This window comes from Tympanuchus pallidicinctus, unplaced genomic scaffold, assembly GCF_026119805.1.
Source record: "Tympanuchus pallidicinctus isolate F22 unplaced genomic scaffold, pur_lepc_1.0 scaffold9, whole genome shotgun sequence".
Classification (NCBI taxonomy): Eukaryota; Metazoa; Chordata; class Aves; order Galliformes; family Phasianidae; genus Tympanuchus; species Tympanuchus pallidicinctus.
Window position 1 is genome coordinate 6,272,046 of NW_026294813.1, and position 25,222 is coordinate 6,297,267.

The 25,222-nt window shown below is 39.6% G+C and overlaps 1 protein-coding gene across 6 annotated transcripts; it reads left to right on the plus strand.

Moving 5' to 3' along the window:
* Positions 1 to 2,460: 2,460 nt before the first annotated feature.
* Positions 2,461 to 25,221, plus strand: MIER3 (MIER family member 3). 6 transcript variants are annotated; one of them, XM_052670444.1, is made up of 13 exons: positions 2,461 to 2,668; positions 3,442 to 3,466; positions 5,695 to 5,840; positions 7,625 to 7,759; positions 9,392 to 9,512; positions 11,342 to 11,427; positions 11,633 to 11,705; positions 16,146 to 16,300; positions 16,721 to 16,802; positions 18,426 to 18,520; positions 20,825 to 20,952; positions 21,128 to 21,273; positions 21,363 to 25,221. In XM_052670444.1, exons 1-13 carry the CDS (start codon positions 2,660 to 2,662, stop codon positions 21,818 to 21,820), a joined length of 1,659 nt encoding a protein of 552 aa, XP_052526404.1. In that variant the 5' UTR covers positions 2,461 to 2,659; the 3' UTR covers positions 21,821 to 25,221. The 6 variants fall into 6 exon arrangements, with proteins under 6 accessions (XP_052526404.1, XP_052526406.1, XP_052526405.1 ...); XM_052670446.1 differs by having other exon boundaries at positions 18,429 to 18,520; XM_052670445.1 differs by having other exon boundaries at positions 2,462 to 2,668; positions 16,149 to 16,300.
* The last annotated feature ends 1 nt before the right edge of the window (position 25,222 follows it).

Sequence of the window (25,222 nt, forward strand, 5' to 3'; positions counted from 1 at the left end):
GCCACAGGGTGCCAATCTTTCAACTTTTAAAATTCAGGATCGGGGAGAGGTTATTGGCTTATCAGTTTTTGTATATGTCTGAATGCTCTGTGCCGTCTGTAGGTAGAGTTATACTAAGTAAGATAAATGCTCAAATTACATTTGTAGTTGGAAAAATTCAAGTACGTATTCCAGAGGATAAGGCCATGGAGGCCCAGGTCATTGTGTTGCAGGAATCATCTCTGGAATTTGAAATAACTGAAGAGGTAGAGAACACAGTAACACCATTAATGTGGGCTGCAGGAGTCCTCAGACAAACAAGGAAGGCCAAACTAGTCATTATATATCTGAAGCCAAAAGCCTGACTGGTAAGAAAAAAAAATTGAATTGTTTGTGCATGAACAGCAGCACATTGCCCTAGGAGTCCTGGCACAGATATTAGGACCTTGAAAGAGACCAGTAGGGTACTTTTTAAAGCAAGTTGGTGTCAGCAAAGGATGACCATCATGTGTTAGGGCAGTGGTAGTCAGTGACCTACTGTTGATGAAGGAAGCTGGAAGCTGACTCTAGGAGAAAAGATGACAGTATTTATGCCACGCATGGTGACAGCTGTCCTGAAAAAAGGAGGCCATTTTTTTCCCCCAGCAGAACGCTGAAATACCAAGCTGTCTGACTGGAAAAAGAAGACATGGAACTGAAAGCTACTAACCTTTTGAACTCTTTTCAGGAAAGTGACAACAATGTCCTAACAGAAGGCCTTTCTGTTGCAACTTTTGTTGCAAACATCATTCCCGCTAGTACATCAGGAATAGATGTGACTACACCTTGAGCTGTTGTACAGTTCGGAGATATCTGAGTTGTTTATATAATTGAATTGGAGGAGACTCAGCAGTGTAGCATGTGACAAAAGTTTATTCACACTTTTTCTGGGAGCAACAGGTACCAGCAGAATAAATAAAGCCACACAGAATTCCACTACTTAAATACTTGAATTTGTTTGGGTTCTCTGCAGTTTGCAAGCCCAGCTCTCACTGCTCTAGTCTGTCAGTAATAAGCAATAGAACATATTCGTTTCCCATTGTTAGGTCTTGTTTTGCTTGTGATGGCAGTTGGTGAGTGATCTCCGTGTCCTTATTTCAAATCTTGAGCCCTTTTCCCATTGTCTTTTCTTCCCTGTTCCTTTGAGGAAAGGGAGTGAGAGAGCCAGGCGGTGAAGCTCAGCATCTCATCAGTGTGAAACTGCACAGTCCTTTTCAGCGCCCAGTGTGGGACTCAGTTTGACATTAGGATGATAATTGGGAGAGGAAATTGGTAAAACATGGACTGGACACTGAGAATTAAACAGTTCTAAAGAATTTATTATCTAAGAGTTGAACATTTGTCGTTTCTTTGGTGAAGGGACATGGGCTAGAGTTTGTGATCTTACAGTGATTTTGGTGTGAGGAATTCTTTTTTGTTGACGTGAGTGAAGGTTGTGATGAATGCAACTTTTAATGATAACTCTTAAATAATCTTACCACAAGGTTGAGGGTGGAATGTATTGGGTTGCATGGTGAGGTTTCGGTGGCATGGGGCTGTAGGAGGGCCTCTGTGTCTAGGAATTATTTTTGGTTGACGTGAGAGAAGGTTGTGATGAATGTATCTTTTAATTATGATTCTTAAACAATCTTACCACAAGGATAAGGGTGGAATGTATTGGGTTAAATGGCACAAGGCTAATGGTGGAACGTATTGGGTTAAATTGGGTTTAGTGGGGCTGCGGGGAGGCCTCTGTGAGTAGGAGGTTCACTTCAGGGCCTCCTGTGTGCTCAGGATGGGATTGAGACCTGGAGCTCTCCTGCAGCCCTCAGGCAGACCGTTGCTCAGTACTGGTGTGGCAAGCACTGTCCTGGCTGGTAGCAGAGACGTGTAATTCCAAAGTTAAAACATTTCTCTCTCACAGTCAAGCTGAGGGTGGTCAGATTCTCACTTGTTGTGTAACAGGACAAAACATATCACTAAGAATGGAGTAGATATTCCTTTGCACATAAAATACATCCACTTTTAAATACGGAAAACCGTACAGTAAATCACGTTGTATCTTTTTAAGTCTCGGCACACGAACAAGAGCACGGTGTGGAGGCTTCGATGCCTTGCTTCCTAATTTGAAAGTTTGAACAGAAGATGCATGAATAACCACTCATCCTCCGTTGGGCCGGACACGGAGACAGCAGCAAGTAACGCAGACGGGTACCAAACGGGAACAGAAGCCGGGGCGGCTGTCGGGCTCCCGCCGCCCGCGGAAGGGGAGAGCCCCGCACAAGGTGCCGCGCCCCCGCAGCCGCGCCCCGGCTCGAACCGAGCGCGGACACCTGCCGGGAGGCGGCGGGAGCCCCGCACGGCCGCGCCTCTCACGCCCCGGGCTGCAACAGGCGCCCAGCGCCCCCCTCTGGCGGGGCAGGGCCGGGGCGCGGCGGGCGGAGCGCTCTCGGCGGTCGGGGCGGGAGCGCCGCGGCACCGCCGGAGGTGGGGTCCCGGGGCTGCTGCGGCCCCGGCGCCGCCTCCTCCGTCCCAGCCCGGTCCCGCCGGTCTCTCCGCTCCCTCCCGGCCGGCTGCGGCCGGGGCTCGGCGGCTGCCATTGGCTTAGCGGCCCCATCCGGGCACTCGGCGCGGCGCCGTCGCTCGGCCCGATCGTCCCAATATGGCGGAGGTGAGCGGGGAAAGCGGGCCGGGGCGCCGGGGTTCGGCCGGCTCCCCGCAGGGCTCCGCGTCCGCCCGGCCCCCCGCGTCCGCCCAGCCATCCCTGCGAGGAGGCTCCGGGGCGGCCCGGCGGCGCGGGGGGGCCCGGCGGGCCGAGGGGGCGGCCCTTGGGGCGGCCGGCGCCGGGGCAGCGGGAGGCTGCGCGAGTAGGCCGCGCGGCGGGCGGCGCTGCTCCGTGCCGGGTTCGCAGCCCGCGGGAGGCCGGCGGGGCCCGGCCCCTAGAGATGCGCGGGCGCTGCGGTGGGGCCCCGGGGGGGGAAGCGGGTCCGGCCGGAGCGGCCGCAGCGCGGGCGGAGGAGAAATGCCCGGCGGGAGGGAGGAGGAGCGAGCCCCGGGCTGCGAGCCGGGGAGAGGCGGTGGCCGGTCCGGCTGTCTCCGCCGCCGCCTGCCGCTGTCAAGTCCCGCCCGGGCTGGGGACGCGGGCGGCCGGAGCGCCGAGTCGGGTGTCTTGCTGGGCGGCTCTGGCCCGGGGGTGGAGGGATGGAGAGAGGCAGGTGGGGCGCGGCGAGCGATGGAGGGAGGGCTGCGGGCGGTGGGATGCAGGGACCGCGGGTGGGAGGCAAAGGCCGGCGGCCTGCGCGGGGAGAGTGGCAGAAGGGGACGGAGGGGAGAGGGGAGCGCGGGGCGGAGAGGAGAGACGCTGGGGCGTGGAATGGAGAGCTCGACCTGCTGTATGGGATGCGGACCCGTTCTCACCCGCTCGCCCGTCTGCTCTCCCCGCAGGCTTCCTTTGGGAGTTCGAGCCCAGGTTCGTCCTCGCCAGCCCCGGCCCGGCACCCCGCCCGCCGCCACACGCCGTGCGCTCCTCATGCTCCTTCCCGCAACCATCCCCTCTTGCCTCCTAGCCTTTCTAGCGCTTCACGTTCACGTAACTAATCGTCTGCCTGGTTTTAAGGAGAGGGATGCGCGCTGTGGAGTTCTTCCCATAACTCCAGTCGCAGTTAGTAATTGGCTGCTTGGGGCCCAAAATGAAAACAAAGTTTTATGCGCTTTTCAGTCAGCATCTTAGAAAAGCTGTGCAGTCATGAGAGACTGAGAGAGCAAGTGCTTATCACTGATAATTGCGAGTTTATGTGAATTTTTGCCTTCTTTGTAATATCAGAAAATGTTTAAAAGCATAATTGCACACAATATTGATGCTGGAACCACCTTCTAGGTTCTTTGGAATACTTTCCTTTCCGCAAGTGAATATGTGTAATGTCAGCTGGGCTTTTCATGAATCCTTACGTGGGGAGTGCATTTGTTTGCATCTAACTGCTTTCCACATTAGTTCTTTTTTTTCTGTTTAACTACTCTAGCTTAATTTAATGACTTAATGTTACTTGAGTATGTTCTTAAATTGGATACTGAGTGTTAGAGCTGCTGAGTGGGAGTTTTTTATCTGAAGTCTGAAAGTTGTGTCAACGTTCCATTTCAGTTATTCAAACATAAAATGAGTTAGAACAGCAATGAGAAAGAGCAATCATGAGCATATATGTATGTATGGGTAAATATATTTAAATAGTAGATAAAGATAGCTGTCAGTTCTTGAAAAGCTGCGGGATCAGGATGTAAGAGCCTGCAGAAATATCCAACATGTAATGTATTTACTGTAATTGCATTACTACTATCAGCTGTGCTGAGTGATCCATGAGGCCATAATATGAATTGCATGTGAATAACAAGCATTTGGGGCTTGAATTTCCTTATGGCAAGGTATTATGAACTTGCACAGTATGGTCTTGATCAAGCTAAACTGACAAAGCGTATATTAATTACTTGCATGTAAGCAATGTGTGCTGAGCATAATTACTGAAAAATTAAGTAGATGCTGTAAGACTCAGAAGTGTTAGTGTATTCAAGAATCTCTTTGAAGGCCAGAAGCAATGCACTGAGAAATACTGCTTAAATTTTTTGAACAAGAAGATTGAAGATTTATTAATATTTCCTTGATTCTCTAAAGATCTTCTATGGGAATAATTCTTACTATTTTTTTTTCCACTGCTCTTAAGCTGAAGATTGCAGCAGAGCAATAATATGTAAAAACTAGAGGAGGAAACTAGAAGTGAAAGACTGATTTCCCAATAATTTTGTTTTCTCCAGCCCTAAAGCTATAAGCAAGTGAATGTTAAAGAAAAAGACAACCTAATATTTCGGTAGTTTTTACTGCAGAACACTGACTTTGTGGTCTAGAATATGCACATCTATAAAACTTGAGTGTTCTGTGAAGTTTTTCAGCAGTTGACAAAAGGCATTACAAATGATAGCAGTACTTTTTTTTTTTTTTTTTTTAATGAATATCCTGTTGAGTGCTGACCACAGAAATATCACAGTGACTGGTTGGATATTGGAATCTATCAGAAACACTTTGTTATATCCATTATATTTTACATTATATTTCCTGAGATTCTGACATGCTTGTTGTTTCTTTCTAGATCAAGTGCTAAGAGTTGAGCTAGTTTTAACAAAATAACTCATCTGTGAGGCTTAATTAACCTGAAGTGAATTTCAGTCTTTATTTTGCAGTTAGTAGGAAGTTGATTTGGAGGCTAAGTTAGCCATGTATCAGTGAAAAACTAGACTAGTTAGTTACCATACAAATCATGATAAACAGAACCAGAAATAAAATATCAGCGTCTTCAATTTGTGAAGTACAGCTGACATGCTTGCAGAATCTGGAATCTTTTAGGATAACTTCAAGGATGCTCTGAACAGTCTCTTCTATATTTTTTGAAAGTTTGTTTCAGTTATTTGGATAGTTTTTCCAAATATTCACTCAGTATTGCTAGAGGAAAAAAGGTACCTGTTCCTTGTAAATATGAGGAGGGAATGCCAGCTAAAGCAGCTGAATTTGTAAGGCAATTAGGAGTTTGCTCTAATTATTTTGCTGAGAATTCTGACCTTGCATATAAAAGTGCTTATGTAACCTTAATTTTTTTCTGTGATGTAACTTTGTATGTTGTAGAAGATATGTCTCATATTAGGCTTTTTTGATAGTTGGCTCTTTATCATCTGAAGATCATGACTTTGACCCTTCTGCTGAAATGCTGGTACATGATTATGATGATGAACGAACTCTTGAAGAAGAGGAAATGATGGAAGAAAGTAAAAATTTTGGTTCTGAAATTGAAGATTTAGAAAAGGTAAGAGTAACATTTTCAAATGTCATGGTGTGTTGTGCTTTTTTTTTTTTTTTTTTTTTTTTTTAAACTTAAAAGAACAATCAATCAATTCCTCAGTTTGGGTTGTGTAATGTAGTGTCCTGCAGAGTTTATCTGCAGCTTGTTTAAAAAAAAATAAGAAAAGGAAATCATAGTTAGGATGTAGCAGTGTATCCTCACAAAAAGGCTGAACTAGTTTTTCAAAAGTTTTGTGTTAAATTCAAGTTCTTCTTTTAAGAATGCTTAAACTTTAGAGGGAAATTACTGGAACTGGTTTTGGAGTCATATTAAGTTCATATTAAGTTTTTGGAGTCATATGAAGTTGGATGCATTTTGAGTAGTAATAAGTGACAAGTAGCTGTATTTCATTTTGCTGTTCAGTTGTGTTTTTTTGGTCTGGAAAACATTCATGTTTCAGGCATGATAGATCGTGTTTGCCTGCTGTGTAAATTTCTGCCTCAGTTTCATTGGTTTGGTGTTCAGTGTTGTACAGAGTAACCAACATGCATGTTTGCTTTTCCTGTTGTATTTTATGCTGTTGAATTATGTATTTTTCCTGTTTATACCTCTTGTTCATCTGCATCAGTGGGTCACCTGTTTTAAGTGTCTCCTGAGTGCTGAACACCCATAAATTGATGCTACTTGCATTGTCATTCAGTGACCCACTTAAATCACTCAACATAACTGCAGATTTTGATAAAGAACTCTGAAACACTGTATTTTCTGGGTTCAAATACAAAGCTGTACTAGGTTTTTTTTTTTTCCCAACTTAGAATTAACAGTCTTTATATTACTTGGTTTTTGTTGTGATACCTTTATAATTATATTCTTACTTACTGTGAGCTTGCAATTAAGATAATTAAGCAGCTTGCCAAGTCTAACGGTTAAACTGGAGTTACTACTCCACAAAATGGTCTTATTGCCTCTGTAACAGAAGGAAAAAGAATCAAGAACAACTCATTTTAAACACCATTACTGTAAGTGTGGATCCCGAAAGACTTGGACGTGTGTTTATGTGTGTCTCTTGTGAAAAGTCTTTGCAGGACTAAAACCTAAACTGACTAAAGAAAGTAACTTAATCACCGTATGAGTTCACCAAGAAAATTTTTAAGATAATTCAACTTTTAAAGGTATATGAATATCGGAAAATATTCCTAATTCTTTCTTGGCTTTGATAAGGCAACTGTCTACAAATCATTGTTTTATTGTCTTAGGAAGCGCATGTAAAAAAACACATTATAAGTCCAGCCTTTCTCTTGACATTTTTTGCCTTTTGAATTGTTAACTGCGTTTCTCCTATTACCTTCTCAGTAGCAGTCATTATAAAATATGTCATATAGGAAATGAAGAGTAAAAGATTGGTATTTTGTTTTACTTCTGTGGGGTTTTGAATGCACACATGCATTTGTAAGTAGTTCGTAGTACTAAAGTGTGTGAGTTTTACAGCAGTTGTCTCTTCTATGGGAGTTGTACATCTAGTATATTGAAGAAATACGGGTAAATCATGCTGTGCAGTACGAGTCAAGTTTGGAGCAAATGTTTAATAATCAAATATTGTTTAGTTTCATCTACTAAACATGTTTTATTGGATAGCTTGATGGCAAATAATGAAGTCCCAACAGAGAAACAGTGATAATTATTTCAGTACTGTGCCTGAAAATATTTTAAATCCTGAATCTATCAGAATACATCTTTTCCTTGCAGGTCTGAACTGTTCAGAGGTATTTGGTAACATGTTGAAATGTTTGTAAATCCTCTTGTATTAGGAAGGAAACATGCCGTTGGAAGATCTGCTGGCATTTTATGGCTATGAACCGACAATTCCAGTTATGGCAGGTTCCAATGCAGAAAGCTCTCCGAGTGAACTTGCAGATGAACTTCCAGATATGACTCTAGATAAAGTAAGTCAGAGCGATCTTCCCCAATGTTACAGTACAAAAGCAGAAATCCTAGTGACCTCCGATTACGTTTCACTATCTCTTGATGCTATAAAATATGTATCTTTGTCAATTTCTGTATACAATCAATAATTACTATATTATTCTGAATTTACTAATTTTCAAGGATGTTGAAAATCTGTTGTACTTATTGCACTTAGAAATGCACAGCAACTTCAGTGGTAGTGTATTCAAATTAAAAATACGTTAACTATTACTTTATAACACATCAAAAAGGCTGCATTTGTGTGTGTTTTTGTTTATATTTTATGGGGAAGAGAAGGGATTTTGTGGTTGTTTTTTTTTTTCAGTATAGAAGTTTTCTGCAGAGATACATGTAAGTTGCTCTGAAAGCTAAGGCTCCTATTTATTTCCACGGAAATGAGAACAGATACAGAGAGAGTGATAATACTATATGATAGAGCAAATTCCCACCTAGAAAACACTGTTTTTCAACTCAGTCGCCACTATTAGCTGTGCATTTTCTCCAGCTATGAGCAAATGCCTGCATGCTGCAAATAAAAATCTGCACAGCCATCTGTAATGCAGCTTATCTTTCACACTGCTGCCACCACTGCTGAAATGCACCAGCCTCTGCCTTGTGGTACTCGCATCCACTCTTTGGTCATCATAAATGTTCAGCAAGTATTGATGAGTGTCAGTGGGTGCCATTTTTTCCACGTGGAGAAATTCAGTGAATACTTTTGCTTCGGATGCACTTCATGTCAGACTGATCACTTTGTCAGACTGCCTCTCTGCTGAAGTCTGTTGCGTGGCAACAAAAGCGGTGGTAAGGTTCGACATGTGCTGCCATACCACAGATTTTGACCTCTGACAGCATGGGCCAACGTAATGAAATAGGAGGCAATTAGTTTTGGAGCAGCCCTCCAGCGTTTTATTTTAATGTATGCAACATGCAGAAATAATAATTCTGGATTCCAGCATACGTATGCTGTATCAAAATATACGTGGGTAACTTGACAACACACTTATGGATGCTTTGGAGCATCCCTTTGAGATGTGCATCATTCGGACAGATCTCAGCTTCTTGGCTTTCTTTTTGTAAATGTTATGTAATGGTAAACTCCACAGAAAGTAGGGTTTAATGATGGCTCTGTGCATTGGATTCTCATCAGGATTCAGAATCGTGTTGAAGCTAAAAAATGCACTTGTGTCAAATGCAGTTCTTTCCCTTTCTAACTTCTATTCAGAGCAGTTCAAACAGGTCTGCTGGTGGAGGAAGTGAGCTTTTCCTTCCTTTTCTATTTTTTGGTCTTTTTTAACTGATGGATACTTCCATTTTTTTGTTGTATTTTTGGGAAGATAACAGATTGTCTATTTTCTGTAAAGTATGCAAAAGTGCCTGTCAGCTTTTTTCTTTTTTCAGAGTTCAAGAGATATCAACCTCTCTGAATTTCATTGTGACGTAAAGAATGTCAAAATTCTGAAGTTTTTTTGAGGCAATTTTGGTGTTTTCCATTGGAAGCAGTTGGAGAGACATCTGAGATGAATCTAGATGCTTCTCCGTCTATGCTTATAGACATTTCAAATTTTGGGTTATTTATCTTTAATTTTATTTTTCTTTTAATGATACAGGAAGAAATAGCTAAAGACCTCTTGTCGGGTGATGATGAAGAAACACAGTCCTCTGCTGATGACTTGACACCATCGGTTACTTCCCATGAGGCTACTGACTTCTTTCCTCGGCCACTGCGATGTAGGAAAACTGATTTTATGATAGTACTCAAAACAGTCCAAGTGTTGCATACAGCTTACTAACTTAAAGTATAAAAATTGTGGAGTACCACTGATTTTACTGGAAGTTGAGAAATAATGCTTTGTAGGATGTTGTACATGAATGCTATCTTTGGTTGTTATTACTAATTACTTGAAAGACCTGTACTTGATACTGTATTTGATACTCTTTTTTTTACTCAAAGCAAGAAAGACCAACTAATAGCTCTAAAAAAGCCATAACTTTTTGCAAATACTTATTAAAGTGATGTTGAAGAGCTCTGTGGTTTTTCACCATTTTAATGAATAACATGAATATAGTACCAATTCTTTTAAGTTAGTCTTTCTCTACTAAAATTTAGCTGCTGTTTTTAAACTGAGTCTTCCATTCAGCCTAAGGATGTGAGTAAGGCTGTGATTTCTTTGTTATTATTTCCTTTCACACATAACAGCACATTTCTATAGGACTTCATAGGGTGAGTGAAAGTGGTTTTATATGGGATGGGGCCTTTGAACGCTTGATCACCAAAACTGCATTAACTACTGAGCAGTGATGGAAAAGATTTGAGAACCAGTGATTCAGTTATCCAGCCTGACCCAGGTATTCTTCACTGCTTACTGCAGTTTGTTTGTTTGGTGGTGTTCTGGAGTTAGAACAATGTGAAGAATTTTATCATGGTTTTAATTTAGCTATCTTAAGCTATTTCTGGAAGAGTTCATCTTTCTAGAGGACGGTGATGTGCTTGCTCAGTCACTTGCAGTTGTGGTTCTTAAACTATAGCATCAACAGCACTCATGTTGGAAGAGAGATAATAAAACCTTAAAAATTATAACACCCTTCTAAAATTAAATTTGCTAGCATTTAAACGTAGGCAGTAAGGTTACTTGTGAACTGTTAATGAGTATGATACTGGAAATGTGGCAGCCTTGTGGGAAAGAATAATGATCATCTTGCTCAGGATTAAAAAGCAGTCATCTTTGTTTTCAGCTACCAACAAGAGGATGTTACTCTTTCTGTATTTGAATTTTTTGATTGGACATTTTAAAATCAAATGCCCGCTATTCAGGATGGGAAGCACTAGTTTTGTGTACAATGGAAAGTTTCATCTTTTCTTCTGTTTTCTGCCCATTTCTCTAATAGTAAGATAATATTAATTTAACATTCCTAACACCTAATTTGGATCAAATGGAAGCAAATGATTTCAAGTCATCATCTAGGCATATCGCTATTTCTAACAGTAAAAGGAAGTAGACTCGTGATAGTAATAATGACCGAAGATGAGCCTCAGTCTGTACGTTGTTAGGTATGTCTCTGCTGATGATTCTAGTTATGTATGATGAAGTTAAAATTACAGACCTGTTTTAGAGAACGTTGTACTTTGAGAAGACAAAAGTAGCTTTTGTTTTATAATGGTAGCTTCCATTCTACCAACGGTTATACAGCTATAAAAAAAGAATTACTTCAGAACTCAGTACCAAGATCTTTTCCAGATCCTAAAATATGATTTGTTCATCAGAGTACTGTATTTGAATTATATAAAATGCTCTGCTGTTGTTCTTCCCGGGAAGGGGGGGAAGTACAAAACAATAATCAGAGCTGGCTTTTTTTTTTTTTTTTTTTTTTTTTTTTGCTTATTCTATTTTGCGTATTGCTGCTCCATCTTCACTACTTGTTGTGACATTTTTGTTGTTTTGTTTAAAAGAATATTTTGAATGTGTGCAGTTCAATTAAAACTTCTGATTATGGACTTTGCTAGATAATGGATACTTGCCTAGCTAAAACCAAACTTTTTTTTTTTTTTCTGCTTGAAGCAAACACTACATGTGATGGAGATAAAGAATCAGATGGTGAAGATGTAGAAGCAGACAATGGTAATTCATCTGAAGATCTGAGAAAGGTAATAACTATTTCTTCAAGCAAACAAGAAGTTAAAATAAAAACTTTATTATTAAGAAAAATGTTAAGATTTTTAGTACGTGCCTAAAGTAATGCATTTAACTCTGTAATTCTCTGCTGAATGCCAAGTTAATAGCTTTTTTTATGCTTCCATATGAAAAATGTTAAGCTAATATTTTTCTCCTTTTCTTTTGTTACATCTTCAGGAAATAATGGTTGGTTCACAGTATCAGGCTGAAATTCCACCTTACCTTGGCAGACACAGTGATAATGAGAAAGGTGTGTTTTTCTTACTATACTATTTTTTATCATATGCTTATGTACAGCAGTTGATGGAAAAAATAGAATTTACGTTTTGAATGTAGTTAACGTCTTAGTTAAAATCTCAGAGATATTCAAAGTACTGAAAAACTGAGGTTATGCAACCACATATTGATTTCTCAGATGTGTGATTTTACAACTCCAAGATGACATACTCAAGAGTATACAGGAAGGGGTATTACAGTGTTTGTTCTGAAATATCTAGTAAGTGAAGGAGACAACAAACACTAGGTCAGGAATGAAATACTTTCCTCAGATTATCCTAATTGGGCCATGAGTGTGTAACTTAATTAACATTTTATATGTTTCAAATGTTGTTTTTCTTCACTTGTGTTTTTTTGATAGGCAAAATAATGTGGGCAATAGAATAAGAAAACAATGTAGTTTGTGATATATTTTGCCATCAGTGAGATGTGATGTTTTCAGTATGATGCTATTCTTTGCACGTTTAGGTTAAAAACTGTAGTTTTGCTAGAATAAAAAAAAAAGTAATGAAGACTTTTATTTGGTATCTTTTAAAGTCTTCCCTGTGAGAAAAATGCAGCAAATGCAGCTGTGAAGTTAAAAATAAAAACAAACCTGTAGGTTTTGAAATAAGTTAACTCATGTGTGAAACAGTTGTGAAATTAAGTAACCATTTAGTAGGTAAGATGATAAATGGAAGGTGGTTGGTGGTTTGTTATTTGTCGTGTGTTACATGGCCAGTAATGAAGTAGCACTCAGATTGGAGAGCGTAAGGGCTGTCTCCTGAGAATATTAGGCATGAAAATGCTGCATTATTGTGGCTGATTTAAAAAAAAAAAAAAAAAAAAAAAAAAAAAAAAAAAAAAAAAAAGGTTGAAACTGAGCATCAGCAGAATTCTGAAGGGTTGGACTTGACTATGGTCTGTCTGGAAGTGCTCTGGAACATTGCATGTACTGTAATAAGTAGGCTTCAGAGTTTTGGAATACTGCAGTAATTCAGAAATTGTTCCCCACTGTGTAAAAAGTCACTCTGTAAAAGCCCCATCTGTACTCCATGAAGAAGTGGTAATATTATGACAAGTAGGATTATGTCTTTGTTTCGTCATCCCAGCTAGTGGGGTCAATAAATAGAAGTTTGGTTCTTCTGTGAACATTACACTTGTAACATATCTCTGTGAAAGCTTTTTGTATTCTTACACTATAACAGCACTTTCTGAGCTGGGGTGATTCTGTTTCTCACCTTTGCATTGTCTTGTTTCCTGCAGTTTTATGAGAGATTTGAGAATCCTCTTTGCCTCTTCCGTAGTAACAGCCACTGTGCTTTTGTTTGAATAACTCTGATTTTGCATTGCTAAGAGAATGCATGAAGCATTAAGTGCAATGTTAGTCTTATGGAGTATAAGATTTATAGCTTAATCTAGAATTTAAATGTGTGCACAGACTGGCACAGTTTCAGGCCAACTCTTTCATATGGCCATTAAGCTACTCTCTGTCAAATATGCTACTTAAGAAGTGCTTATCTGATTTCAGTGTACTACGAAGGAGGACTGTACATATTGTTTGCTTGTAAAAGCTGTTTACAGTATTTGGTTGTTAGTAAACAGAAAAAGAAATTACAGTCTTTAGACCTGAATTCCATTCTACTAAATATACTTTGACAAATTTTAGTTAAAAATGACTAGTTTGTTACCTCCTTCTCTCTTTTTCCCCCTACCATATAACATTCAAAATGTTAAAGTATTATGCTACATCCTTTTTTTATTAAATACAGATTACTTGTTGGAAACAGCTTGTTGGAAACAGTGCTTTGCACTGATGGCTAGCTAAATTTTACTTCAATGTTCTCTCATTTCCCCTCCTCAAAGGATGAGGGGAAGAAAATAGGATGAAAAAGGGCTTAAGAATTGTGATAAGATAGGGAGATCATTCAGCAATTGCCACTGCAGGCAAAACAGACCTAGCATGGTAAGGTGAATATTATTTATTGCTTGTTACTAACAGACTAGAGCAGTGAGGATTAAAAGCAAGCTGCCAAAACCTTCTACTTCCCTGCATGCTGTTCTGCTGCCTCCTCCTTCTCCTGAGTAGCACAGGGGAATGGGGACTAGGGGCATCAGTGAGCCCGGAACACTTTATTGTAGTTCACTCTCTGACCCTGTTCCACTTGGGTCTCTCCAGAGAGATGCTGTTCTTCCCCAGCTGGCTGCAGCTCTCCAAGCACTGTTCCAGCACTGTACAAGGCCTATCCTTCAGGACTGCAGTGCTCCAGCACAAGTCTCCAGGAACAGTGGTTCCCCAGCTTTCCTGTCCTAGGGCAGGGTCCTCTCCACAGGCTATGCTTACAGCCTTGGGACAGCTCCTTTTGAGGTCTTACAATGGGCTGCAGCATCCTCTAGTCAGCATCTGCTGCTGCACCACTGTGTGATCCACGTGGTGTCCATGGACTGCAGGGGGACAGCCTGCGCTATCATGGGCTTCTCCTGGGCTGCAGAGAGCTTCTGCTCCGTGCGTGGAGCACCTCCTGCATTGACCCTGGGGACTGCAGGACCATTTCACAATCCTCTCTCCCAGCTGCTGTTGTGCAACAATTTTTTTTTTCCTTTTTTAAAGTCTATTCCAGAGTGGTGTTGCTCATGGCTCAGCTCAGTGTAGCAGCATGTCCCTTCTGGGGCAGCTGGAGCTTCCTCTGATCTGATGTAGGGCTGCTGTGGGCTCTGCCCAGAGAGGGCACCCTTCCAGTCTTTTGCTTGCAAAACCTTGCTACATAACTCCAATGCGTTCTGCCTCTCACCTCTATGAAGAGCAAGTTTAAGAACTGTCATTAAAATATACTGTTAGCACATTCATCATAATCTTCAGAGACTCCACCTTCAGTAAAAATAATTCCCCACACAGAAAATGAGCATAATATCTTCACAACACCAACAAGGTGAACAGTTTACACACAGCCCACCCATTGCCCCTTTACCCCATTACAACAGATATCACATAAAAGTTTTGAAGAATAAATTCTTCGCAGCAATTCTCAGACAATAGCCAGTCAGTTTTGCCTGCTAGCTCTCAACTGTCGTAGAGTTGTTCAGATTAGAAAAGACTGAAATCATGAAATCCACCCATCAGCCTAGAACTATCTAGTCCCACTAAATTGTGTCTCTAAGTGCCATATCCACAGATCTCCATTGCCTCCAGGGATGGTAACTCCACCCTTTCTTGGGCAGCCTGTTGTAATGCCTAAATAGCCTTTCTATGAAGAAATTCTTCTCAATGTCCAATTTAAAGCTCCCTAGAATTACTCGAGTCCATTTCTTCACATTCTTTCACTTGTTCCCTGAGAAAGAGACCAGCACCTACCTCACTATACTGATCTTTCTGGAAGTTATGAAGAGCAATGAAGTCTCCCTTAACTTTGAAACAGCCCCAGTTGTCTCAGTAACTCCTTATATATCTTGCTTTCTAGTCCCTCCTTACCTCACATTCCTTGAAGAGTAAGAATTGAAAGCAGATGCCTTCTTCCTATCCATCCTGTTCTACCTCATCCCTGCAATTGGAATAAGGGAATGAACAGTGGGGCTGTGATTAGTATATAATGCTTTGTCTCTGCCACTGCCTGCCACTTCTCCACATGGGGTCCCTCTGGGACTTCCCGCAGGCTGCAGCTCTCCAAGTACTGTTCCAGTACTGGCCTGTACTACCAATGTGGGGTTCATCCTTCAGCAGAATGCTACTCCAGCATAGGTCTCCTTGTGCAGCAGCTCCCCAGGATCTCCTGATCCACCATATGCCCCTCCATGGGCTCCTGAGGAACTTCTGCTCTACACATGGAGCATCCCTTCTTCAGTCTGTAGGACTGTTTGTCTCACATTTTATCAGTACTCTTTCTCAGGTACTGCATACTGTTTTACCTTTCTTAAATCTTCTCCCCAAGTGCACCCAGTGCACTTCGTGTGCACCCAGCATCACTTATGTCTCAGCTGTGGCAGCGATGGGACCCCTTTGGAACAACTAGAGCAGGCTCTGATCTACCATGGGGCAGCTGCAGGGCTCTGCTCATAGAAGCCAGCCCTACAGCCCCTCACTACTAAAAGCTTGCCATGTAAGCCCAATATACATCTGAGTAAAACAGGGCAGGCTTGCTGATTTGTGTGAAGATGATGTATATGCTTGTATAATTTGACTTGATCATCTATCAGTCAATAAGCAAGGCCTCTGTAGACTGAAGAGTTTTGCTCATTATCTGATTTTCATAGAACCTGAATCACTTCACCATACCATTCTGCGACTATCTCTTAACGGAGGCTTTTGGGCAAAAAGTAATCCGTAATTTACAAGCAATGTGATATTTGGTTTCTTCTGTATTCTCTGTCTTTGCACAATAGCTTTTGATGTTACAGTCTTTAAAATGTCATACTTGGTGTTAATGGATTTGTGTTTTAGCAGCGTATGAAAATGAAGACCATTTACTTTGGAAACCTGATGTGATCTCAGAAAGCAAAGTTAAAGAATACCTTTTTGAAACCTCTGTAAGAACAGGAAATGAAAAATTAATTGGCAGAATTCCTGAAGGACTACATACACGGGACAACGAACAAGTATGTTTTGTATCCTGTTCTATTTGTGACACATTGCTTTGTAATTAACCTGCTTTTCTTTATCTGTCTGTATTGTAAAGGTATACTATTCAGTTTCTTTGATGCGTTGTTTCTGTGTTTTATTTTAGTTAGATGTTATCAGGATCTTGTTTGTCATTTTAAAAATGTGTAATTACACAAATTATGTTGGCGGTGGTGTAATGTTTCTGATTGCTTTTGACAAATTCAGATTTTCTAATAATTGCTTCCAACATCTTGTATTTGCTTCAACTCTTGGAAGGTTTTGTTTTTGGCTGTTATTTTAATGTTTTTATCATCTATAAAGACAGATTCTCTTTGACATGAGATGTGCTCACTGAAAAACTAGTTTTGTGAGTTTAGATTCAATGTTTGCAAACTTTTACTTCTTTTATTTTATAGGCATTGTATGAACTTCTCAAGAGTAGCCATAATGTTAAGGAAGCAATTGAGAGATACTGCTCAAACGGAAAGGCATCCCAAGGTGAGGAGAGAGTTCTTGATTTTTCAGAAAAGTGTATTTGAAAGAAAGAATTTTAAAAGCTGTGTAGACAAACGTGGAGGAAGAAACAGATTAACAGGCGTTTTTATTCCCATGATATATTTAGCACAGACAGGTGTATTCTGACTGGTCATCTGGAAATTTCTACTAGAGAAGTTTGCAACTTTGTACAAGTTTGCAAGATCAGTTTTTACACCTTCTATTTCATTCTTTCCTCTGCTCCTATTGGAAGAACAGCACAGACTGAGGGATGGGCAGGAAGCTGCAATTTTTCTTCCATGAGGCTATTCTCACTCTTATGATAGTACCTTTTTGAGATCATGGTCAACTATAATCTGATGTTGTTTATACCAGATAAGGCACAACTGAATGGGACTATAAGGAATATGAGAGCACTGCTTCAGAAAGCTCATGTACAAGAAGAGTGCTAAACAATGTCATCCCTCACGTCTCCGGGATTTGATTTCCTCTTCTGGGACTGAAATACAGCTCTGCCTCCTTGTGATTCAGAAGCTCTGTTTTGTAAGGACTAGTACTCACGCTCCTCACCCCCACCCAGGTCAAATGGGACTTAAGAGTGCCCTCATTAAAAATAGCAAAGAATGATAACACTCTTAGTTCCTGACTTCTAGGGTTAGCATCATGGTATGACCTATACTACTTGCTGATGTTCACTGCTTGTTCTCCTGATTAGAGTTAAAATCCACATCTCCCGAGATGTTTTCTTAACTGTGAGACTTTACATGGGGATTTTCTCTTCTCTTTGAAGACTAAGAACTCTGTAGAAAGTACTGGAAAATTAATGGGGTGAGAAAGAAAGAAAACAAAAACAACTTTGTAGTCATATACTTACAACCTTCATGTGGGAGCGGAAAGGTCTTTGTTTTAGTGTTTGCTTCCAGAAATGTTTTGAGATGTGATTTTTTCCCCGATTGACTTTAAAGGACAGCCGAACCGAAGCTTTCTGAATTATCATTATGAAAATCTCTCCTTTTTTTCTACTTTTATTTACCTAGATCCAAAGCCATAATCAAGATAGGAAGGCAACAATATTTGAAACTGATGTACTCAAATCAGAACAACCTTGCTTAGATCATATATTAGGAAAAATATAGAGAACCATATTAACCCTTTGCTTGCGTGCTTTTTTTTTAGCAATTTTATTTTTACTTTTAAAACTAAGTTCCGTTTTATAGTCTGCAGGTTTTTGAAACAAAAAAATTGTTCCCATTTTTTCCAACAATCACTGCTTTTTGTGTTCTATGCAAAAGAAGTACTTCAGAGGAATAATCTCACTGATATCTTAGTGATACTTCAAAGTTTTTGTTTTTTTTGATAACACATTTCTTAAGAAATAACATATCAGAATTTTTGAATGTCCTTTGCCATCAAGGATGAAAGATTTTAGAAATCAAACTTTCACGAGTCTTTGTAAAAAAAGAGATTTCAGAGAGGATATCTAAATAGCATGTTAAAAAATGAATCCAGAGAACTGACCTATAGTTTTAGAGTGCATTTGTGCATTATCAAAGCAGTTATTTTGCTCTCTGTAAAAAGTTTTTTGAGCAAAAATAAATTCTTTGTGTTATTTTTGTTACTGACTAGAAGAGATGACAGCATGGACAGAAGAAGAATGCAGAAGTTTTGAACATGCACTTCTGATTTATGGTAAAGACTTTCATCTCATCCAAAAGAACAAGGTTAGTGTTTTACAGTTAAGTGAAAGAGTTGGAAGATGATATGATGCTGAGCATCTGTGACATTCATGCAGGAGTGTGAAGAAGTACCATGTTACAACCAGCTTGACTTTTTTGTTTTAGCTTTACAGCAACTATCTTTGGAAAGGCTGAATGAGTCAGTGTATCTCTGAAGTCGACTTACATTGACATCACTTATATTTGCGCATTTACATTATATTTTAGTTAAAATGTCTTCTCTCTTCTAGAAGCATAGTACTTCTGTATTAAGGCCGTGAGAGGGGAAACTGCGTCTTTACTTAACTCTCTTTATCCTCAGGAAGGTGTAACTGCACAGCAACAGGCTTAGCTCTCTGTGTTTTCTGAAGAAAGTGATGGCATCATCCATCAGGACTCTGTTTTCTGACTAATGAAGGAGCTTGAATCTTGATTTGGATTACTTATAATTGACTTTTCTGTACATGAAGAATGAGATTTTTTTTAAATAAAAAAATAGTATTTTGTGGTACAGGATATTTCCAAACTTTATGTGTACCTCCTTTATAGTTTGATACTATCTCGAGGATATTTTTTTTTAATTGGCTGGGGTGTTTGCAATATCTTAGGTAAACTTTACAGCGTTGTGGTTGCTGTTGAACAATAATCAGCTAGTCCTGCTCGGTATCTGTCTTCACCTGTCCTGTGACAAACATTTGGGCAGTTCAGACTTTAAATGCACCTTATCAATAAATAGTAATTCACTAGAGATACGAAGAAATCATTTAAAAACACATATTTTTAATCGTTTTTACAACATGTAGCAGGGCACATGATTTGAAGAACTCTTCAGGAGAAAATGTCTGCTCATGGCTTTGATGCGTGCACACTTCATTGGGTGTAAAACTGTCTGAGAGGCTGGCCCCAAAGAGTTGTGGTGCAGATAATGCCACCCATGAGTGTTCATTTGCTTAAGGGTAGGAAAGATCTGCAGAGGGATCTGGATTGGCTGCATTGAGGGGAACATCCAGTTGTATGGCATTAAACAAGGTGAAATGCTGTGTGCTGTACTCAGATTAAAATAACAACCCTATGCAGCAATGCAGGTTTGAAGAGATTTGACTGTAGAGCTGTGTGGCAAAAAAAGACCTGGTATACTGTTTGACAGCCAGCTGAATATGCAGCAGCTACGTGCCCAGGTTTCAGAAACTGTGTGGCCAGTAGGCCTTTAGAAGTGACTGTCCTTTCAGACTCAGCCATGGTGAGAAAGAACCTCAAGTACTACATTCAGTTTTGGGTCCCTCACTGCAATAAAGACATTGAGGTGCTGGAGAGTGTCCAAAGAAGGGCAGTGAAGCTGGCAAAGGGTTTGGAGCACAAGTCTTACAAAGAGCAGTTGAGGGAGCTGGAGAAAAGGAGGTTCCAGAGCAAGCTCATCACTCTCAGCAGCTACTTCAAAGGAGGTTGTTATGAGGTTGGAGTCGGTCTTTTCTCCCCAACAACAAATGAGGACAAGAAGAAATGGTCTCAAGTTGCACCAATGCTGGATATTAAAAATTTCTTCAGTGAAAAGGTTATGAAGCATCAGAACTGACTGCCTGGAGAAGTAATTCTTACCATTCTGGGAGGCATTTAAGTGAAATGTAGATGTGGTGCTTAGGGACATGATTTAGTGGTAGATTTGATAGTGCTAGGTTAACAATTGGATTTGGTGATCTCAGAGGTCATGTGCAGCCTAAATGATTCTATATTTTGTAAGAATATAGATAGAAGTAGCAATTTCTTTGAGAATCTGACTTTGCATAGCAGTTGCCTATTTTGGTGAATAAGATGAACGGTTAACATAGATCAAAATGAGTTTTGCAAGTCCTTAATATCTTTTCAACAAGGAAACAATTTTTGTTGTTGTGTAAGTATTTACTGTTGCGCATTCCACTTTTCAAGGCTTCCGCAGTTCCTGACTTTCCTAAAAGGAAAAGTCTTTACTACCCAAAGTCTTTACTATGTCAGTTCTCTTAAGTCATTGATCTGATGAGCTTTTTCCATCTTAAGAGAGTCTGTCTTACAGTTTAAAAATTGTTAAATTGGTTGCGAAATGAAATGCTTCATATTTACTCGTGGCTTCAGTCTATTAAAAAAAAGCCAGCACATGACAATGTAATGCAGTAGAACAGATAAACAGTTATTTGAAGCTGCAGGTCTCTGTTTGATCTCTTAGTTGGTATGTTCCAGACAATAAGTAAAGCTAACAGCATTTCAGGGAAATGGGAACTGGGCAGATGATAAAACGGCTGTACATTGGTCTTGTCAATTTTTCTCGCCTCCCTTCAGGTAAGAACCAGAACGGTTGCTGAGTGTGTGGCTTTCTATTACATGTGGAAAAAGTCGGAACGTTACGATTACTTTGCTCAGCAAACAAGATTTGGAAAGAAGAGATATAACCATCATCCGGGAGTTACGTAAGTAACGTGTTTTTGGAATATGTAGCTGTTGCAAATCTTGAATGTAGAAGATTTTTTCCCCTCCCATCGTTGTAGTGTGATGCTGCAGTAGCTATGATAACTGAAATGAAATCCTCATTCTAGGCCTTGACTTCATGTTAAATAACCCATGGTGAATGTATTATTGTTCTAGAGATTACATGGATCGTTTGGTAGATGAAGCAGAAGCCCTGGGTGGAGCAGTGCATTCTTCAGCCCTAACATCTAATAGTCGAACAGAAACCATTCCTGATCAGCAGCTAAGCATTCTGAACTCCATCACTGCCAACGAGCTGACAGGTAAACCAAGGACAAAAAAACCAAAATCTTTTATCTTGTGATTTCATAAGGTACTATTTCATTTACATCGGTTTCATTTTTTTCCCCAGCATTGACAAATAGTGTAGCAACAGTCTGCCACACTTCAGATGTGAACTGCCTGGATGATGCTTTTCCTTCTATGGACAGCTTACCTCGAGCACCAGTTAATCACGTGCCTGTTGGAACAGAAGAACTGCTTAACTTGCCAAGCAATGGTGAAAGCGATTGTTTTAATTTATTTGAGACTGGCTTTTATCATTCAGAGCTAAACCCAATGAACATGTGCAGTGAAGAGACAGAAAGACCTGCGAAGAGATTGAAAATGGGACTTGCTGTCCCAGATTCTTTCATGAATGATGTCTCTGTAAATAACCTTGGTGTGGACTTTGAAAACCACACACATCATATTACCAGTGCCAAAATGGCTGTTTCAGTGGCTGACTTCAGCAGTCTATCTTCAAACGAGACAAATGGTTTTATCAACACCCACACTCTTCACCAACACACTGCCCTTCATTCAGAGTGACTGTGAAACAAACAGTGGGTACATTATGCAGTAGTAGTAAACTTGATGGGAGCTATCAGGTTTGCTTAGTCTTTCACTGGAAGTTTGAACTTTATGACATCAGTGATGTCTTTGTATGTATAGAACTATATCTTGATTTATCAAGAGTAATTTCTTTTTTCAGTCCATAAATGTGGAAATGTTGTATGATATTTGGCAGAGTTTGGGACTAAGAGAACTCTGTGGTGCAGCTTTAAGCTCTGCTTCAATTTTATTTTATTATTATTTTTTTTAAGCCTGTAGACAGAGGCCACCAATTCAAAACCAGCACAGAAGTTCTGAACTGATTGGAGTGGCTTTTTAGCCTAAGTTACTTTTGCTGTAACAAATACAGTGGAATAACAATGTTTACAGGTACCTATCCTGATCCCTGTGCAATGTAGCATTTTTTTTTCTTATAAAGGCAGGGATAGGCTTCTTTAATTTAAACTGCACAAACACACAAGGATGTTTTTTAAATGGAACCTTCTCTCATGTGATACTAAACTAGAGCACTTCAGTTTACAAAGCAGCAAGTTCATCTTGGTGGAAGCTAGCACAAGGAACTTACCATTAGTAAAGTATGAAGACCTACACTTGGATGCTGTTGCAAAATTACAGGCCATGGCTACCATACACAAGTAATTATACTGCCAGGAGTGTCTGTGTACTTTAAACTTACTGGCTTAAACAGAGAATGTGTTTTAGGCTGTTGTTTTCTGGTGTGTTTTGTCCACAACTTTGAAGAATAGTGTAATTGTATAACTTTCCTGAGGCAGCTGATGTTGCATAATGCTACAGTCTGCACAGCTTAGGATTTACCACTGAGCAGTCTGTTTTGGAAGACAAACTATTTGGAGCACTGCAGTTCAAAGTGTTAGAGGAACTGTCTAGTTTGTGTAGAAGTATTAGAACCTTGAAGTGTATATTTAAAAGCCTTTCTTTAGTGTGGATTTCATTTGTTTGTTTTGGCAAGGTCATGGGCTGAAAAAAGGCACTTTTCTACTCTGGTTAAATAGGAAAGGATGAGGAAAAAGCAGCTGTTTTACTTCAGTAATTTTTTGTTTTCATCATGGAGTGTGATTCACCATCCAGAAAGTTTACCTTGCAGCAGCTTGTTCTAATTCTTGAGGTGGAGTTGAACCAAACCAAGTAAGATATTTGTAGCATAAAAAACATGCAGTTTTAATGAAGCTCAGAACCTTATTTCAGTAAGATGGCCGCTTTTCCTCATGTTACAAATTTAATTGCCACTAACTTGTTTTCATTATTCAAGTGGTTAAGTTTGCCTTGTTGATATTTGTAATAGTTGCTTCAAGGTCACGCTGAGTAACTAGAAAATAGTGACTTTAATATTTGAAAGGGAAGAGGGTATTTATTATGCATACTGTGAACTGCATTGACATCCGGAATTTTGGATGCAGAGCATGGAGTTCTCTTTACAGCATTGTAATGAAGATTGCTTTGAAGTGTTTACACAATAGCACATTTACCATATTAAAAACAAATTAGTTTAGCACAGTGGACAAAAGTATAGAAAATGTTGTAATCCGTTTTTAACTGACACATCTGAAGTATGTAATTCTGGTGAGTACACAGTAACTAATAGGTAGCCCAGGCCCTGTGTTGTACTCTGACATTTTTTAGCCAAGTTGTCAGCTTCTTGTTGCTGTGTTTTGTGCTGAACCTTGTACCTTGTTTCCTTCTGTTGATGAATCAACACATTTTATGTAATTTTGGAAAATACTGCCCATAATCCTTTGTTGTTATACATTCAAGTTTCATGTATGGGTTTACAGTGAGTGGCTGGTGTGTATAAAAATCATTATAGAGAGATGACTGAATGCTTATACCAGTTGCACTTAAATGAACATGCCCATTCTCATTAGCTGATGCAGTAATATATTCAGTTTATCTATGCATTGCTGGGATCTTAATGTAGACAGAGACTTGTCTAAGGTATGGATTGTCAGCAAGTTGAATGGACACTTTAGTTATTTAAATAAAGACTTTTGACCAAAATTCAGAAAATGGTATGAGAGAAAAATGAATTCCAGCTAGTCTGATAGGTTTTTAAATGCTGATCTTTTTTAGCCTGTTGGCTAGCTAGCTGGTATCGTTTACTTTTAATTCCTTGTTAAAATGAGGCAATAATTTGCAAGAGTTTGTAAATATGTAAATTCTTCATATCTTTTTAGATATCTATTTCAATATTTTCGACTACTTCTGTGTATAGGAACATTTTTGTGCATGCTTGATGTGACATTCATAAATTTGTACCACTATGACTTTATCCATGTAAAATAGCTATTTATTGAAATTTTCTTTTAAAAGCTGGACTTACTTATTTTTCTCTCAGTTTAAACATTTAAATGGAGAACTTGTTACTGTTTATTAAAAGAATTGTGTTTTGGAAGTCAGCACAAAGATAACTGAATTGCAAGCATAGGAAGAAATTGTGTTGCCTTGTTTCTTGGATGGTGGAGCACAATTCTTATAACAAACTGTGATAAATTCCTTGTCCTTTGCCACACTCTGTCTTCGAACAAACAAACCAAAAATCCATAATGGCCAATTGCAGTGTTGGTAAATGTATCCTTTTCACACACAGGGAGCCTGACGAGGATAGCTGATTCATTTAGAAGTGTAACTGGTGCTATGATTATAGCAATACCTTTACTTTTGTTACTCATGCATCGTCTTCTCATGATAGATTTTTAAACGTTTAGTTTTTCTCTTGTCACAGTCAAACTGCTGAATTACTTGAAGGATGTACAATACTGTCTGAAGAATACTAAATTGTGTACAATTAGGTCAATGAATTGTGCAATTGTTTTGTTTTAATTTTTAAAGCCAAGGGTCAAAAGTGTATGAGAAATTCAGATTCAGTAGAACATAACGATACTACGTAATTTAACCAAAGTCTCTAGAGAATACTTTAGCTTTGAATGTAAAGTAATGGATCAACTGACCAACAGGGTCACTGCTTGCCCAGCATCACAAGCACATTGCCTACAGATGGGGAAACTAAATACAGTATAATTTATAAAATGATTACCAGGTTACTATTTTTTTTCTTTCATTCCTATTCTTCACTGGAAAAAGGAAAATGCTATCAGTTGTAAAATAGAGTCTGGTCATAGTCCTCTATGATAAAGCAGAGATCCCAGTTATTCTCAAAGTGAGTACCCTGTGCATAACAGTAAACTTAGTGACAATCGGAACATGCTGTAGTATCAGTCAGATGTTCAAGAAGAAGTCGCTATCGTTGCATTGGTTTTAATATTTGTACATAAACACTGATTTTTTTGAGCATTATTTTGTATTTGTTGTATTTTAATACCTGGTGTACAGTTCCAGAAATAAATGTCTGGAAACCTTTCT

What these genes read in the sequence shown, in the direction of transcription:
- MIER3 (XM_052670444.1), top strand. An exon ending in CATCTGAAGATCTGAGAAAG is followed by an intron (nt 11,428 to 11,632) that starts GTAATAACTATT and finishes TTACATCTTCAG; the next exon opens with GAAATAATGGTTGGTTCACA. An exon ending in AACCATCATCCGGGAGTTAC is followed by an intron (nt 20,953 to 21,127) that starts GTAAGTAACGTG and finishes TTATTGTTCTAG; the next exon opens with AGATTACATGGATCGTTTGG.